At 45.1% G+C, this 16,759-nt stretch overlaps 1 protein-coding gene across 1 annotated transcript in view; it reads left to right on the top strand.

Moving 5' to 3' along the window:
* The first annotated feature begins 1,066 nt into the window (after window positions 1–1,066).
* TBX4 (T-box transcription factor 4) overlaps window positions 1,067–16,759 on the top strand; it is a 123,066-nt gene continuing 107,373 nt past the window's right edge. Inside the window, exon 1 of the mRNA XM_084823018.1 lies at window positions 1,067–1,687. Within this exon, the coding sequence (XP_084679144.1) occupies window positions 1,523–1,687 (165 nt within the window). The 5' untranslated portion in view covers window positions 1,067–1,522. The remainder of the gene's footprint in view (window positions 1,688–16,759) is intronic.

The following is a 16,759-nucleotide window of genomic DNA, read 5'->3' as shown; positions in this document are numbered from 1 at the left end:
GTGTAATTTTATACCCTGATACTCTAAAGCAGGGGTGGGCAGAAAGTCGATGTCCAGACGGTGTTGGAATTCAAGGCCCAGCATCCCTGACCATTGGCCATGCTGGCAGAGGCTTCTGGGAGTTGAAGCTTATTTATTATTAAATTTATTAATCGCCCATCTGGCTGGTCACCCAGCCACTCTTGGCGATGTACAACATACAATAAAACAGTTTAAAACAATAAAATTCTACAATAAAAACATTTTCTGAAATACCCTAACCCACCCCAAATGCCTGCCTGAACAACCACGTTTTTAATGCACGACGGAAGCTCATTAAAGAGGGGGCATGACGGAGTTCCCTAGGGAGGGAGTTCCACAGAGTGGGGGCCACCTCTGGTAAGTCTAAGCCATCTGGCAAGCCCACCTCTGCTCTGGAGGCAAATCTACCCTATCGTTATTTTTCGTACGCTTTTTATTGTTTTATTATGTGCTGTGATTGTAAGTTTTGTTGTACACCACCTTGGGAGGGTTCACCTGAACAGGCACCTTAGGGCCCAATCCTACGCACGTTTAGACAGAAAAAAAGGCCTACAACTCCCAGCATGTCCCGGTCAGCCATGCTGGGAGTTGTAGGGCTATTTTCTGTCTAAGCATGCATAGGATTGCACCTTTAGAAATGTTTCAGCAGTGCAATCCTATGCACGTCTACTCAGAAGCAAGTCTAATTCTTTTCAGCAGGGCTTCGCTCCCAAGCAGCTGTGTATACCATTTGCGGCCTAAATACATGAGTAATACATGAACGAAGCGAGGCTTGAATTGAATTCTGGGAGCCGTAGTCAGTGAGGGTCCGGCAGATTCGCTTTGAGCAGCCTTCCCCAACCTGGTGCCCCTCGGATGTTTGGGCCTACAACTCCCATCAGCCAGCATGCCGACGGAAGGGATAAGGAGAGCTGGAGGCCAAAACATTTCGAAGGGCTGCAGGTTGCCCACCCCATCGAAGAACTACAATTCCCAATGTCCCCTGGGGGAAAGGGAGGGGGGAGGCAGGCTGGGTGGTAACCATGGCACCCATTTTTAAGGCTGAGGGTCTGATAGGCCCTGAAGAACGGCCCAGGAGGCAAATGTCTCCAGGTGTGGCTTGTTGGCATTAATGGGCCTGCAGTGGGTGGGAAGCGGTGTCTGAGGCGGTCTTGCCGCTAAACTCAAGTCTTTGTGAGGTGGGCCAGTGAAATGGAGGGACTGAGGCAGGGGCTGGCAGAAGCCTTTTGCGCTGCTTGCCGAAACAGTGTGTGGCCGCTGGATTTTTCTTTTCTTTTTTTTTTGGTGTTGCATCGTTTATTATTTTGCTTGCGAAGCCAGCGGCCCTGCCAGGGCCGGCTCGAGACGTTTTGCCGCCTGAGGCAACGGACAAAATGGCGTCCCTTCCCATCCCTTGTCAACCGGACCGGCAGATGAATCCGCCTTCAATAACGGATGAAAACACGGTGTCCTCGACTGCCACGGAAGGCAGCAGGCTAATCTGTGGGGTGCAGAGCAGGCCATGTGGGGCGCAGCTCTCTCCTCCCACATCTTGCTGCCGTCTCCCAGCTTCTGTCGCCGGAGGCGTTCGCGCTGCCCAATGGTAGGGCCGGCCCTGGGCCCTACAGCTGGAAGAAAGGAACGGCGGGACAGTTTCCACAGACTGCACCGCACAGCCTGGAGCAAGGTAAGCCTCGTTCCTGAATGCTCCCTGCATTTGCTCTCAGGGTCACAGCTACAGATGAGCTGCAAATATGTTTTTATTATTTGTATTTCATCATTTCTTATATTTCTATGCCGCCCCACGGCCGAAGCTCTCTGAGCGGTTCACAAAGATTAGAAACCATTAAAAATACATTATACAAAGTGGAAAAACTTTGACATAAAAACATAAAACAGACAGCGCACACAGAGAAACCATATCTAAAAACAATTATTTTATACCTCTGCCTTCCCCCCACCCCCCGGCCCCTTGCAAGGAACCCGAGGCAGCTTACATAGCCCTCCTCCTCTCCATTTTATCCACACAACCACCCTGTGAGGCAGGTTAGGCTGAGAGTCAAGGACTGGCCCAAAGTCATCCAGTGAGCTTCATGGCCGAGTGTGGATTTGAATCCGGGTTTCCCCGAGTCCCAGTCCAGCACTCTAACCACTACACCACACTGGCTTTCAATATGTCTTCAAACAGCTTTCTCTTTTTTGGCTTTAATTCCCCCAACTCTGGCCCAGCTGTGAGCAAACATGCATTGGGAAAGGAATGCCAGGGGGATTTAGTGGTTAATTAAATTTTAAATTAGTGGTTTAATTAAATGTAGTGGTTTAATTAAAAATTAAAGCAGGGGTACTGAACCTCTTGTCAGCAGGAGGACCACATTCAGTTTCAGAGAAGCTCTTGGGGGTCACATTTCTGTGGTGGATGGGGCCGAAGGGAAAGAGGGTGAGGCCAAAAATAGCAGCATAATTGAGCATAAACCTCTTACTCCCAGTAACTATGTGATTAAAACAGGGCCTTTTCTGTTGTGACACCCCGGTTGTGGAATGAGCTCCCCAGAGAGGTTCCCCTGGCGCCTACAATGTAATCTTTTTGGCACCAGGCGAAGACTTCTTATTATCTCAGTCATTTTATTATTATTTATTTCATTATTAGAGTCATATCCTGCCATTTTTCCTCTTGCAAGGAACCCAAGATGGCTCACATGGCCCTCCTCCTCTCCATTTTATCCTCATAACAACCCTGTGAGGTAGGTTAGGCTGAGAGTCAGTGACTGGCCCAAAGTCACCCAGTGAGCTTCATAGTGAGTGGGGACCAGAACCCTGTTCTCCTGAGCCCCAGTCCAATAGCTGAACCACTATACCACACCGTCTCTCAATTTTAGTCTTTCAGTTTCTGTGATTTTACCACTGTTACTATATTTTAAATATTTGCACTGCTGCTGGGTTTTATTTTGGTTTTTATTTTTATTTTATAATGTAGTTTTAAACTTTAACACTTTTATGTTCTGTTTTAGCATGTTGTGTGTTATGGTTGTAATTGCTGGGAACTGTGCAGAGAGCTTTGGCTATTGAGTGGTATAGAAATGTTATGGATCAATCAATAAAGCCTTGTTAACATTTGGGGAAAATGAGTTGTAACAAGTGGTATCCTTAAGGGTTCCGCTCTCTCTCCCCCGTGTGTCTTGAAGTGAAATGCATCTTATCTCTCTAGTTCACATGCACATAAATAAATGCACATGAGCATTGCGGTCCCATACAGGGTGCAACCTTCCATTTTGCACCCTGCAGGTATAGTTGGAACTGTTGATAACATTGTAGGATACTTACATTTTCTTTCTAATATCCTTGACTGAAAATGGGGGGATGGGGGGGAACCTTCTCTCACAATATATTATTGTGTTGTATGCCTAATGTGACTCTATTTTGTGGGACTTCTCTCTGGGGTCAACACTGGCTGCACACACACAACACGCTAACCCACACTCAGTGGATGAGCGTGGGTTCTTGTTGAACCATAGGTTGTTGTTGAACTGTGGGTTAGCATGTTATCTGAACACAGGACATTTTCTGCAGGGTGGCTTGTTAACTATGCAGCATGGCTTGTTAACCACCCTGAACAACCCAACAACAAACCATGGGTTCTCAAGGTGGCTTGTTTGAGAAGAATAAGCCACACTGTATGGTTAACAAACCACCTTGTGGAAAATGTGCTCGGTTTAGACTACATGCTAACCCACGGTACAACAAACAAGCCACAGCTCAACAACCACTGAGTGTCGGTTAGCATGTCGTGCGAACCCAGCCACTGTCTCTATTTTGGCCTTTTGGGAGAGATACTGGTTTCAGGACAGGTTGTGAGAAAGGGAATAACAAATAGCCTGGATTTGGTTATTTCTAAACCTGCCCTGATTTAATAACACAGTCACACACCCTGATAATGTCTGGGTCAAGGAGCAGATCTCGCACAGTTGGAATCATGTAGGATTTGCTAGCATCGAGGGTAAGGCTTCAGTAAACGTGGATGACAGCTGCAGAGTACATATTTTATTTGGAGGAAGTAGCAATGGTGAAGTAAAACATAGCAATTAATTGAAAGTGTCTTCAGTGGGGCAACAGAGTCTAGAGATTTCTGAGTGAAAGGGAATCCCTCAAAACTGGTTAATCTTACCTCTTGTTTTAAAAACAAGCTAAAGGCCTGCTACTATAGTGGGTGATATATGTAGGAGACGGCCTGTATGTTGTAAGGCAGGAATATGTGTGTTTCTGGCTTATGTGATCTACTTCATTCTTTATTATAATCCTGAACTCTACAGTCAGAACCAGGTGTGGACTAATGGGATGGGGTGGGGCAAGGTTCAAAATGGTGGCTTGGGTGGAGCCAAGATACAAAATGGTGGTTTGGGGGGCATAACCAATTTCCTACTGCAACCTTTGTCCGGGGGCTAGCGCAAAATTGGCAGTTTTGCCATCCTATCCTGGTTGTTCAGATCTGGTGCTACTTCTAATATGTATGGAGGGGCATAGCATCAGCATAAGCCAAGAGGCTGCAGTGTTTTTAAATATAGTTTTAACAGACCAAAGATACTTGCAAATCATGATCCTTGTCTTTGCTCATTCAGCATTGTCCCTATACTGTTATGAGCATACATTTTTGTTTGCGTGCACATTTTCCTTTTATTTGTAAATATAAATGACCTTTTGGCTAATTTAGGTAAACTAGCTATCTAAAATGGTGGTTCAGGGGCAAAACCAATTACTTACAAAAGCTTTCTGTAACAGGGTGCCCTCAAGCAGGTTTGGATTACAACTCCCAACATACCTGCCCATTGGCCATGATAGATGGGGCTGATGGGAGTTGAAGTCCAAAATACCTTGAGGCCACCAGGCTGGGGAAGACTAGTGTAGACAGTTCTCTGTGTTATAGGGAAATAGTGCAATTACACAATTAGGAAAATACCATTTCTTTTGGTTTCAAAAATACCTCATGTTCCCCATTCTTAAAAAAACACACCCAGGGAAGTACTTTAAAAAAACAGAAGTGAAACTGGGGGATCAAGACATCATCTAAAGAACCTGTAAACAACCTTGAGTAAGGAATGACGAGTGCACAATACATGCCTCATGCAGAAAAGCTTCTAGTCCCCACTCAGCTATGAGCTTGCTGGGTGATTCGAGGCCGAGGCATTGGCTGTCAGCCTAACCTACCTTTCAGGGTTGTTGTGAGGATAAAGTAGAAACTAAGATGACCATGTAAGCCACCTTGGGTTCCTTGCAAGAGGAAAAACAGTGGGATATAAATGCAATCAATCCATCAATGCAATAATAAATAAGGCAGGGGTAGGCAACCCAGCAACCTCCAGATGTTTTGGACTGCAACTCCCATAATCCTGGGCTGTTGGCCATGCTGGCTGGGGCTGATGGGAGTTGTGATGCAAAACATCTGTAGGACATCAGGTTGCCCATCTCTCTTTTAAGGCATCGTTTTAGTTGCAGCTGAAAAGGTGAGCTCCCCAGTAGTACACAGGGGGAGGAAATCAGCTGTGATGTATCCCTTTGAGTCTCCAGCTGAAGGAATGTTGTGGATTTCTTTTGCAGTGTCTCCTGGGGGTTCTTCAAGATTAAAAAGTAAGGCACTGTGCATCCGGTTTGGCTACGAGCCTGCAGGGGAAAACATTTGTGCGTTAATTGGAAAAACATAACTCTCTCCTTCTCTTCCACGTGAAGTTTGTATATTATAGCCTTCTGCAATTGGTGTGCCCTCCAGCTGGGTTGGACTACAAACTCCGCCATCCCCAGTCAGGCTGGGGGTGATGGGATTTGTAGTTCAACACAGCTGGAGGGCGCCTTGGTTGGGGCAGGTTGCTATAGAAGAACAATAAAGCTAATTCCATGTAATTACACATATTTTTAAAGCACCAGCAACAGCTCAGTCCTTGTGGCCAGGGTGAACATGCTATGAAGACAAGCGAGGTCACTTGCTTCAGGCGGAGGTTTTGGGGGTCACCACTGAAAGGATGTCGAACTGTTGACTGTTCCGTTTTATACTGTTTACTACCATTTGGATGTATCGTCTTGGGTACCAAAACGTCTTGGGTCACATCGGGCGGCAACCATTCTGAAGGGGACACTGATGTATTCAAAGGGATCCAGCCTCCCTACATCTTAAAACGACACCCGCAACGACTCAAGGACATAAGAAGACTATTTGTTCATCCAGTCCAATGTTGTCTGCTTTGACTGATAGGAGCTCTCCAGGGTTTCAAGCAGCGGTCTTTTCCAGCCCTGCCAGGAGATACCAGGGACTGAGTGTGCTCCCAGATGCGGCTTTTCTTGTGCAGCCACCCTGTTTTTTTGCTGTGATCGTAACTCTGCAATCAGCGGCCTATCTCCTGCCGTGTGTGTGGCTTAAATGTAGCTGGCCGCTTGCTTGACAGGCTGACAGCCAGTGAGCAAGTTAGCAAAGGCATCTCCTGCTCCTCCTCCTCACCACCACGGTTGTCTGGACCAGAGGCAGGAGAACAAGGATGTTGCAATGGGGAAGAGGAGGAGCAAGTCCAGGGGGCTCTTGTTGGAGGGGGCTCTGTTGGGGTACGGGCCCTTGGTAGGTGCCCAACCATGCGTGCCCTTGACACCGGCCTTGTATCCGTGAAAGAAATAAGAGCATAGAAAGAGCAGTTCTGGTGATTGGTCAGGTCTCCATACTCTAGTCTCTGAACCTGAGGGTTCTTTTTTTGTCTAGGGATCCAGGCCATGAACGAACAATGCTGTGGACTCCTAAAGTACATAGGACTGTGGGTGCTCAGGAACAAAAAGACTGGGCTTGTGGAACATTGGTCCCTGTGACTGGCAGGCAGTAAGAAGCCATGGGATTGGCCAAGTTGGAGATAAAGACCTAGGACAGTGGCCTTCTGCCCTTACCCTTACCTGTTCAGCATAGCAATAACATCTGCTCACTGGTCTGTGTTTCATGCTGCTTTTTGTGGCATTTATATATATTATATTTTTATTATATTGTTGTATTTACATAGCTTTATAAACCGACCTGGAAATATAATGGAAGGAAGGTATAAACAATTTCAACTTCAATTCAATTTTATTGCATTGACAACCAGTCATCTGCAAAACAGTGAACCAGGCCGTACAGCTAAAACATATTTAAACATACTTATAATAAAATAAGAACTTGATGGACTTCAAGGGTTCTGGGTTAGAACTCATCTCCTCCCTCCAGGACTGTTCCAGATATTCCTACCTGTGGCCCTGGTCTGGCCATGACTATTTGTGACATGCATTGAGAATGCCACAGAATTGGAATAGAGTTCCTCTGTATTTTCAGTGTGTGCGGTGGGGTCTGGCTCAAGCCAGCAGTGTGTGTGTGTACAAGCGGAGCTGAGGGGAATTAAGCTGAAAAGGTACAAGGCGAGGTGTAGAAATCATGACATGTGAAGTGAAACGGGAAGCCTCGGTCCTGCTAGGGTGTTGCCGCAACTGCTGTAAGGTGTTCCTGAACCTGTCATCAGGCCATCGGCTGACTTTCCGAAGGTAAATAGCCATGTAGTAAGTGGGTAAGGGACACTCATCGGAGGATGCTGGCAGAAGCCAAACGAAAGAGCACACATTGGCTGAAAGAACCAGTATTACTATCATCCAGGGGAGTTGTACACCTATGTGATGTGGCGTGTTTCCTTGAACTACTGTGGATGATCTTGCAGAGAAGGCTTAAATACTGGGTGGTGGGAGGGGAGCTGTTGGAGATCAAGGTTTTGCTGTCTCATTTGCCAAACTGGGAATAAGGAGATGAGAAATGGGGGGTTGGGGGAGAGAAGAGAAAGTAGAACAATCCTTTCCTTGAACAGCAGTGACATGAAAAATTTTGTGCACTACCAGGACCTCGCAGCCTATAAGTCACTGTAGAGACACCTTGCCCCAAAGGTGTCATGGCAAAAACGCTTCTCTGGGTGGTTGGCAGCGAGGGATGGACGAGTCTTCAGTTTCAGTTTCTCTCATTTTTCCAGTCTTTAGTTCAGTTTGTCCTGAACTTTGAGAAATTTTTTAAAGTTAGCATAAAAATTCGTAAGCATTGTTGTGCACATTTCTCCTAATACATGCATTTTTGTGTGCATCTTTGCCCAATATGCACACTTTTTGCAAGCGGTTTTCCTAATATAACTGATTTTTAATATGATTTCTCCTAATATGCACATTTTTGTTCACACTTTCTGATTGGAGAACTCCATTAATAAACTGAGAAGACAATAATAAAACAAATGCATGAAAATGCAATTAAAATCACAGTAACAGAATAAAAGCAGAAATGGACTGATTTACTATTCCTGGTCCCAGTTATCAAAGGTTTGGGAAATACTGATTTAGATTTAAAAAATAAAATGCAGAGCAGTCCAGGAGAGACATTCTGAAGCTTGTAATGGGCTTCTAACTCATCTTTTGGTTGTAGCAAATGAAATTGTTTTCTGTGGGGGTGGGGGTGGGGGTGGAAATCGGATAAAAAGTTTGTTTAGCTTGAATTTCATATTCCTTTTAATTAACTTAATTTCGTCTGATTAGTTGCCAGTGAGCAGTTGCTTAGTTTCCCAAACCTTTATGACAACACTGGCAGGAACGAGTGGGATCAGGTGTTCTGTAATTGGGAACAAGTCTTGCAGAATATCATCCAAACATGCTTGACATTTTCACTGTATTGGGGATCTTGTAAAAGTAAACTCCGGTTTACTTTGTTGGGAGTTCTTGTCTGTTGATTGTTGGGAATTCTTGTCTATTGACAGGGAGGTTACCTGGGAGCCACAGAGAATTTTTAAGGGCAGCCTTCCCCCACTCTGGTGCCCTCCAGATCTGTTGGACTACAAATCCCATCATCCTCCAACCTGTTCCAGCAATACATGTGCGCGTGTGCTGTGCTTTTCTATTTTCTGTGCCGGGGCTGTTCTAATTCCCTCCACCTCAAGGACTTGTTCTCTGTTGTATTGAGCAGAAGGTGAGATTGGATGATCTCTAAGGACCCTTCCCGAGGACTCTTCTATGAAGAGGTTTTGGTTTGGAATAAAGGGATGTAAAGGATAAAATCTGTGAGGCCTATTGGCTCAACCGCAAGCTTTCTCTTACAGCTGCTACCTCACAAGCCCAATTCTTGGTTTTCCCATTACTGATTTTATTGGGTTCTCCATCGGAAAAAGATGTCATCTGACGGTTGTGTCTGAATGTTGATTTAGACCATGCTCTGTACATCTCTTGGTCCTGTGTGGGGAGCCCTATAGTGCTTATAAGCCATGTGGCTGCCTTCCCACGGCAGGGCACTCTCTGTCTTTCAGATATCTTCCCCATGCGCTCCCTTCCATCACCCGAAAAGAGTAGAGGTGTGAGAGGAAGCAAACTCCATTCCACCGACTGCTGCCAAAACATCTCTCTCTCTCTCTTTCTTTTTCTTTTCCTTCTCCCTTTTTTAATTAAAGGAAAATGCTGCATCTGAGTTTTCTTTTTGGGAGGCAGTTTGTCATGATCCTGATCCTTCAAGCACACACACTCTGGCAATTTGACACAGGACACAACAAGGTTATGGATTTGCTGGGTTTTTCTGCCATAAGGAGTTAGTTGTATGACCTGCTCTTTGGGTAGTTTTGTATATGTGATCTGCTTCTGTGAGAAAGTCAAGAATTTTGAACCAATTTTCAATAATAATAATAACTTAATAAAGGATGTGTCTCCATCTGTCTGTCAGTGCCATAGTGCCAAGACTGTGAAAACTAGACACCTCAAACTTGGTATGTATACTAAAGGGTCCCAGGGTGTTTGCACCTTAGGGTTACTTCATTTTAAAATGCATTACTTAATGTTAATTAATTTAAAAGTGTCCATGTAGTTGAAACCTGCGATAACACCTTCTGTCACTAGGGGCAGAGTTCCCTAAGCAGTACATAGCTTTGCACTTCATACAGTTTGAAGCCAGGGGAGATTAATAGGCCGAGAGACAGAGTTATATGGCTTCTCCCTCCCCAATACTGAGGGGCAGCCCCCTCCCAGGGAATGGAGTGGACAGATCCCTCTCTCAGGGGCCCATAGGGGTGCACCATAGCAAGGGTCATGCCTCGGGGTACCAGCAGGCATGGCTTCACTCAGATGGGGCCAGGCACCATGTGTCCAGCTCTGACAGCCGTGTAAGGTGGCGTGAAGGCTTTGCTGTATCAGACTAAGAGCTATTCCAACCCATGCAAAGATGGCTCCATCTGCTAGTTTTAAAACAAAGCAGACCTTCCTTAAAGGGGGAAGAGAATGCTGGAGACTTATGGAGGTTCTGCAAATTGGTTGTTTATGATGCTTTTATTCCATTCTTCCTCATCCAAGGCTTCTGCTTGCTCTTATCCACACAACAACCCTTGGGTGGTAGGTTAGGCTGAAAACAGTGAGTAGTCCCAGATCACCCAGTGAGCTTTACGGCTGGATGGGGATTTGAACCTGGGTCCAAGTTTCTAACTGCTATACCACACAAATGTACACATCAGACAGGGGCAATGGGTAAGCATCATTACTGTTGTTACTGTTATTACTATTACTATTAGTAGTAGTAGTAGTAAGTGCTTGTCTTTAAAGTAGCATCAGTTTCCCCCACCCCAAATCATACAGCTTAGAGCTCCCCATAGCTCCTTCTTTCCAGCCACCTGCAAAACCTGGCCTTCTGTCTCCTTCCCTGGCTAAGGGTGCAATGTGTCCTTCGAACATGGAGGCTGACGGGCACCCTGTGCAGAGTGGGAGGAGAGCGGAGGTGATCTTTGCTTCCACACTCCTCCTGCTCTGCATTTTTGCTAGATGGGCTTTTTCGCCTTTCTAGCTGGGGTTCTGTGGAGCAGGGGGGAAGGAGGCTGGGGAGACCGGGGGATGCTTCGTAAGCCGGCCTCCCCAGTCCTCTCTTCCCTGCCCACAGAACTGCCCCCTTTCCCTCCTCTCTGAGGTCACTTTTGCAGCCTTAGAGAGACAATTGGCAAGGTTATCTCTGCACTGGATGCAAGGGAGAGGGGAGCTCGGACTCCTGGGTCCACCGTTGGAGTGCTATCTCCGACCTCAGATCCAGGAATCAGAGCTATCCTATGCCCCCACCCTAGATGCTGTCTAGGAGCTACAGGATTGCTCCTTAAGTGTCAAAACTTCCTTCAGCCCCCATTACAGCAGGCAGGATGCCCTGTAGCCAATAGCAACTAACCATCAGTGGACATTCAGGAAGCCATCTTTAGGTATTTGCTAAATCTCAAGCCAGAACCTGTGCATGGGGGAAGGGGGTGTTCCATAGCTAGTAACCAGCGTCCCTCAATGCCCGTTAAGGATGCATTATCTTATTCTTTGGACTTTTGTTTAGCCAATAGATAATCTACTTTTAATTAATTAATTTATTCAATTTATACCCTGCCTTTTCACCAAGAAAATGGCACTCAAGGTAGCTGACAATCATAAAAGCATCATTTTAAAAAAGTGGTTGAAAACAATAAAACAAATACATTTAAAAAGACATATATAAACACACACACACACACACACACAATTACAGAATAAAAAGAGCGCACAACCTAACAGACCATTTTACAAGCCGAAGGCCTGCTTGAACAGAAACATCTTTGCCTACTGGCAGAAGGACACCAGAGAGGGAGCCAACCTAGCCTTTCTTTGGCAGGGAGTTCCACAGCTTGGGAGCAGCCACCGAGAAGGCGCTTCGAGGTTGGTGGTACTGAGAGAAGGGCTTCCCCAAAAGATCATACAACCTGGGCAGGCTTGTATGGGAAAAGGTGGTCATACAGGTAGCCCGGTCCCAAGCCGTGTAGTGTTTAATGGTCATAACCAGCACTTGTCAGTAACATCTAGCTATGTACATACCTGTGGTTTTGTGTGCCTCTGTCTGGATTTTTCTGTATCCAAAACTGCATGTGGCTGTATGTACAATCAAAGGCCTTTGCAAGGGATCTTGGGGCACACTCCTTGGATCACATCCCATTCCCCAGGCACTGCAGCCAGCAAAACATCTTGGGCTCATCCAGACATAATCCAGGAGTGGGGCTTTGAGGCACGAACAAGTTTGCAGAGTAAGCCCTGCCTCCATTTGAAGAGGGGATTAGAAAGTGTTAACTTGTGGCTTATGCCATGGAGGCTGGTAGCTCTGATGTCAGTGGGGTGGTGAATCTGCTCCTGGATTCAGTCAGAACCAGTCAGAAACCCGGACTGGATGCACTGCCCTGCTGACATTGGAGCCATCAGCCTCCACTGGGCTTAATGTATTATTATTATTTTAAACTGTGCCTCCGGTGGCTGAAAAGTACTTAACCTCGAGACTTCCCAGGGCTTCCTCGTGCCTTTGTGTCCTTTTTATAGGATGGCTGATGCTGGCATTCTGAGTGATTTCATTGCTGACTCCCCCATTCCCTTCTCTCTCTCTCTCTCTCTCTCTCTCTCTCTTTCTCTCTTTCTTTCTTTACGGCCAACTGTCCCATTTTGCTTTTGCACAGGCTAACCCCTTTACTAAGGTGGCTGAAACTCCTGCCTTAGTATAAAATATATCCCTCAAAAGCTATTGCTCATTTGGAAATCCTCCGTTGGGTCACTTTTTGTCAAACTTCAGTTCTCTCTTTTCCTGGCGTGGCATGGGAGAGGGAGAGCCAAGTCTGTAAGGGCTGACCTACTGACCCATCTTAAGCCCGGGAGGAAATGAGCGGCATTTAAGTAGCGGCAATACAAGAACTTCGCATGACACTTCTGGACGGCAGTTCTGTTTGATGCCACTTGGGCCCTGCAATGAAACGGAATGCTGCTGCGTTGTAGAATCCATTGTGCCAAAGCCACAATTAAACTAGAAAGCTTAAACTAGGTATGTCAGAGACATCCTCAGTGGATTCAAATGAGTTCGGATTTCTATAAATCTGACCTGTAGATTCCAAAATGGACCGGCTTTTTCAAAGTCCTGTGGATTCCGTGGACTTGAGGTCCGGTTTTTCACTTTTGGAGGGATTTGTGCACAGTCTTATCAGCGCAAATGTGCATTAGCGCTAATGTGCACTTGTGATAATGCAAATTAATGCTAATGTGAATTAGTGCAAGTAGAATGAAATTCTGGTTAAACAAAAATCCAATTTCATCAATAAGCAGATGACAGAATGAAAGATGCCGGACAATCCGTAAAATGCAGACAGAACAGATTTAATAAAATCTGTACATTCCTATTTCAAAAGAATCACAGCTACCTGTTCTGTCTAAACCAGGCAAATATGTTTAGCCGCTTCAAAATAAACCAGGATCTGAAGCCAGCTTCAAACCATGGTTTAATATCCTGGCTTGTTCCAACGTTTGTAACTATTGTTCCCCAGTTCAGACAAATCAGGAAACTATGCTTAACTGAAGACTCTCTAGCTCCTTTGTCAGGGACCCAGTTTCGCCAGTTTCCCTTTATCACCTGAGGGCCACCCCCCATCCCTGGTTTACATGACTGTTAAAGGGTAAGACAACTTCGCAGGGGATGATCTATTAATGACTATTAGGCATGAGAGGTAGAGATGGACAAATTGATCAATTTTCGTTTCTCATTTTTCCAGCCTTAAGTTCAATTTTTCCTGAACTTTGAGATTTTTTTTCTAAAGCTCACATGAAAATCCATGTTTTTTTGCATGCATTTCTGCTGTGACATAACCTTGCCCTACAATTTTGCCTAATATAAACATATATACATATATTTGCAAGCAATTTACTTAATATATTTAGTTGTTGTTGTTGTTGTTGTTGTTCAGTCGTTCAGTCGTTCAGTCGTGTACGACTCTTCATGACCCCATGGACCATAGCACGCCAGGCCTTCCTGTCCTGCGCACTCTCCCGGAGTGTGCTCAGGTTCATATTCATTGCATCGGTGATGCTATCTAGCCATCTCATCCTCTGCTGTCCCCTTCTCCTTTTGCCTTCAGTCTTTCCCAGCATCAGGGTCTTTTCCAGAGAGTTTTCTCTTCACGTTAGGTGGACAAAATATTTGAGCTTCAGCTTCAGTATCTGTCCTTCCAATGAGCACTCGGGGTTGATTTCCTTTAGGATTGACCGATTTGACCTCCTTGCAGTCCGGGGGACTCGTAAGAGTCTTCTCCAGCACCACAGTTCGAAAGCATCAATTCTTCGGCACTCAGCCTTTCTTATAGTCCAGCTCTCACAGCCATACATTACTACTGGGAAAACCATAGCTTTGATTAGACGGACCTTTGTCGGCAAGGTGATGTCTCTGCTTCTTACTATGCTGTCTAGGTTTGCCATAGCTTTCCTCCCAAGGAGCAAGCGTCTTTTAATTTCATGGCTACAGTCACCGTCTTCAGTGATCTTGGAGCCCAAGAAAGTAAAATCTGTCACTGCTTCCAATTCTTCCCCTTCTATATGCCAGGAAGTGATGGGGCCAGATGCCATGATCTTAGTTTTTTTAATGTTGAGTTTCAAACCAGCTTTTGCACTCTCCACTTTCACCCTCAACAAGAGGCTCTTTAGATCCTCTTTGCTTTCTGCCATTAGGGTGGTATCGTCTGCATATCGGAGGTTGTTGATAATTCTCCTAGCAATCTTAATTCCGACCTCTGATTCATCCAACCCGGCATTTCTCATGATGTACTCTGCATATAAGTTAAATAAGCAGTTAAATAAATAATATATTTAGGCATTATATTAAATAATTTTATTCAATATAATGCATTCTAACATTCATTTTATTTTTATAGGGAGTTTTAAATGCTCCCAGTTTTTATATTTTTAAAAATGAAAAAAAAAAATTACACACAGGGAGTATTCAGAGGTGATATTCCCCCCCACCTCCTGTAGTCCAAAGAGGTCCAGTTCCATTTTACCTCCTCATTCTGCTGTATGTATAGAACTCATGTTAAACTGAGAACTTGGCCCACCACACACTGTGGTAATCACTTCACATCCACATTAGCATCATCCTATTGCGTTAAATCCTATATCACAGGCCACGTGCCCCCTGTCTGCTTGCTGTACCACCCCTTAAAAGAAATAATTAAAATTTGAAACAAGCTAAATGTAACCATTGTAATGCTATATTTAGGTTGTGGCAAATCGACAATTTTTCTTCCTTTTTCTCAGGGCCCCCTGCAGGATTCTGGCCCATGGGGGGGTGGTCCTGGGGGAAAAAATTACCTCGTGAAGTTTTTCACCCCAGCTGTATAGCTCTTGTTCCCTGAAGCCAGAGGTTGCATTGGGTGTTTTATGCAAGCAGCCATAGAGCAGGTTCCCGTGGCGGGGAGTTCCGCAGGTGGCTTTGGTGCTGCATGAAGAAATAGTCCCCTCTTGTTTTAAACAGCAGAGCCTGTTCAGCTTAACACACATCCTGGAAGTAGATTTGGGCAGGGTCCCAATTTATTGCGCTCACTTATATTTTCTTATGACCACCCCAGCTACTCTTTTTAGATGGCTACAGGGGGCAGAATTTGGCAAAAATTGTGCGGAGTATTCTTTCTCTATGAAAGAGAAGGAGTCTTCTCTTTCATAATTCCGACACTGCTCCCAACATTTCCCCTCCACCACCTGTAATTCAAGCACTGGGTATAGCAGGAGCAGAAGAACAGTGTGTTTCATGTCCAGCTTATCTCTCTGCTGTCCTTTGCCAAATGTATTTCTCTTTTTCACTTACTTTCATCTAAGTTCGGGTGGGTGCTGTGTCTGCTCTCGGCCAAAATAGCTGAGGAATGAAAGAACAAAGAAATATGACCCCAACGGCTGAACGAATGAAGTTTAGGAAGCCCTTCTATGGTATGAGATCACAGCATATTACACAAGCTTATTAGCAACTTGGCCGGGGGTGTGGATGTATGGACTGTGTAAAATCCACTCAGTCTGTGTTTCACGGTTGTCAGGCTCCCTTTTTTCTGTCGTCCACTCACTGTCAGATGCCAAATTTTTTTCATCATGTGGAAAAATATGCAGATACTTACATAAGAACATCAGAAGAGCCCTGCTGGATCAGACCAAGGGTCCATTTAGTCCAGCATTCTGTTCACACAGTGGCCAGCCAGTTGCCCACAAGAAACCCACAAGCAGGGCATGAGCCCAACAGCACCCTCCCGCCCATGCTCCCCAGCAATCGGTGTGCATAGGCATCCTCCCTCTGATCCTGGAGGTAGCACAGAGCCATCAAGGCTTCTTAAAGAGTCATGGTTTTGATGTATCCAGTGTGATACTTCAGGTAGCTGAGCCCTATCTTCACATGGACATGCTTTCAGTATTATCTTTTTTGTCAGTGCCACCTTTAGGAGCATGTTTTATTTTTTAATTAGCATTTTAGTGCCAAATTTAAATACTATCTACCATCTATCATTGATCTACATATCTATAACTTTAGTGCAAATATATAGTATTTTAGTGCAAAATGTATTTGTATGTACATAAATATGTGTATTTTTATTTTTTATATTACCTATATTTAGATATTTTTAATATAGGTATTTCAAAAAAATAAGCAATAGCACTTAAAGGTGTGAGTGCAATTTTTAAAAAACGGATGCAAAAAAAATTAAGCTGCTAAAATGGCATGCTCAAGTGCATTTTCCCTTTGATTTTCCATCCACGCTAACAGGATGTGTATATATCCACGTGTGTGCTCGTCGAGAGTCGGCAGGGTTGGGCAGCTGCCAAGGGCCCACACCCTAGCAGGGGCCCACCGACAAGAGCCCCCTCGACTTGCTCCTCCTCACCACTGCGACCTGTTTGTTCACCTGCCTCTCAGTCTGGCCCAGAT

The sequence above is a fragment of the Heloderma suspectum genome, chromosome 16, assembly GCF_057233095.1.
Source record: "Heloderma suspectum isolate Gila_16-S chromosome 16, 16-S_ref, whole genome shotgun sequence".
Taxonomy (NCBI): domain Eukaryota; kingdom Metazoa; phylum Chordata; class Lepidosauria; order Squamata; family Helodermatidae; genus Heloderma; species Heloderma suspectum.
This window is presented reverse-complemented; position numbering and strand designations above follow the sequence as displayed.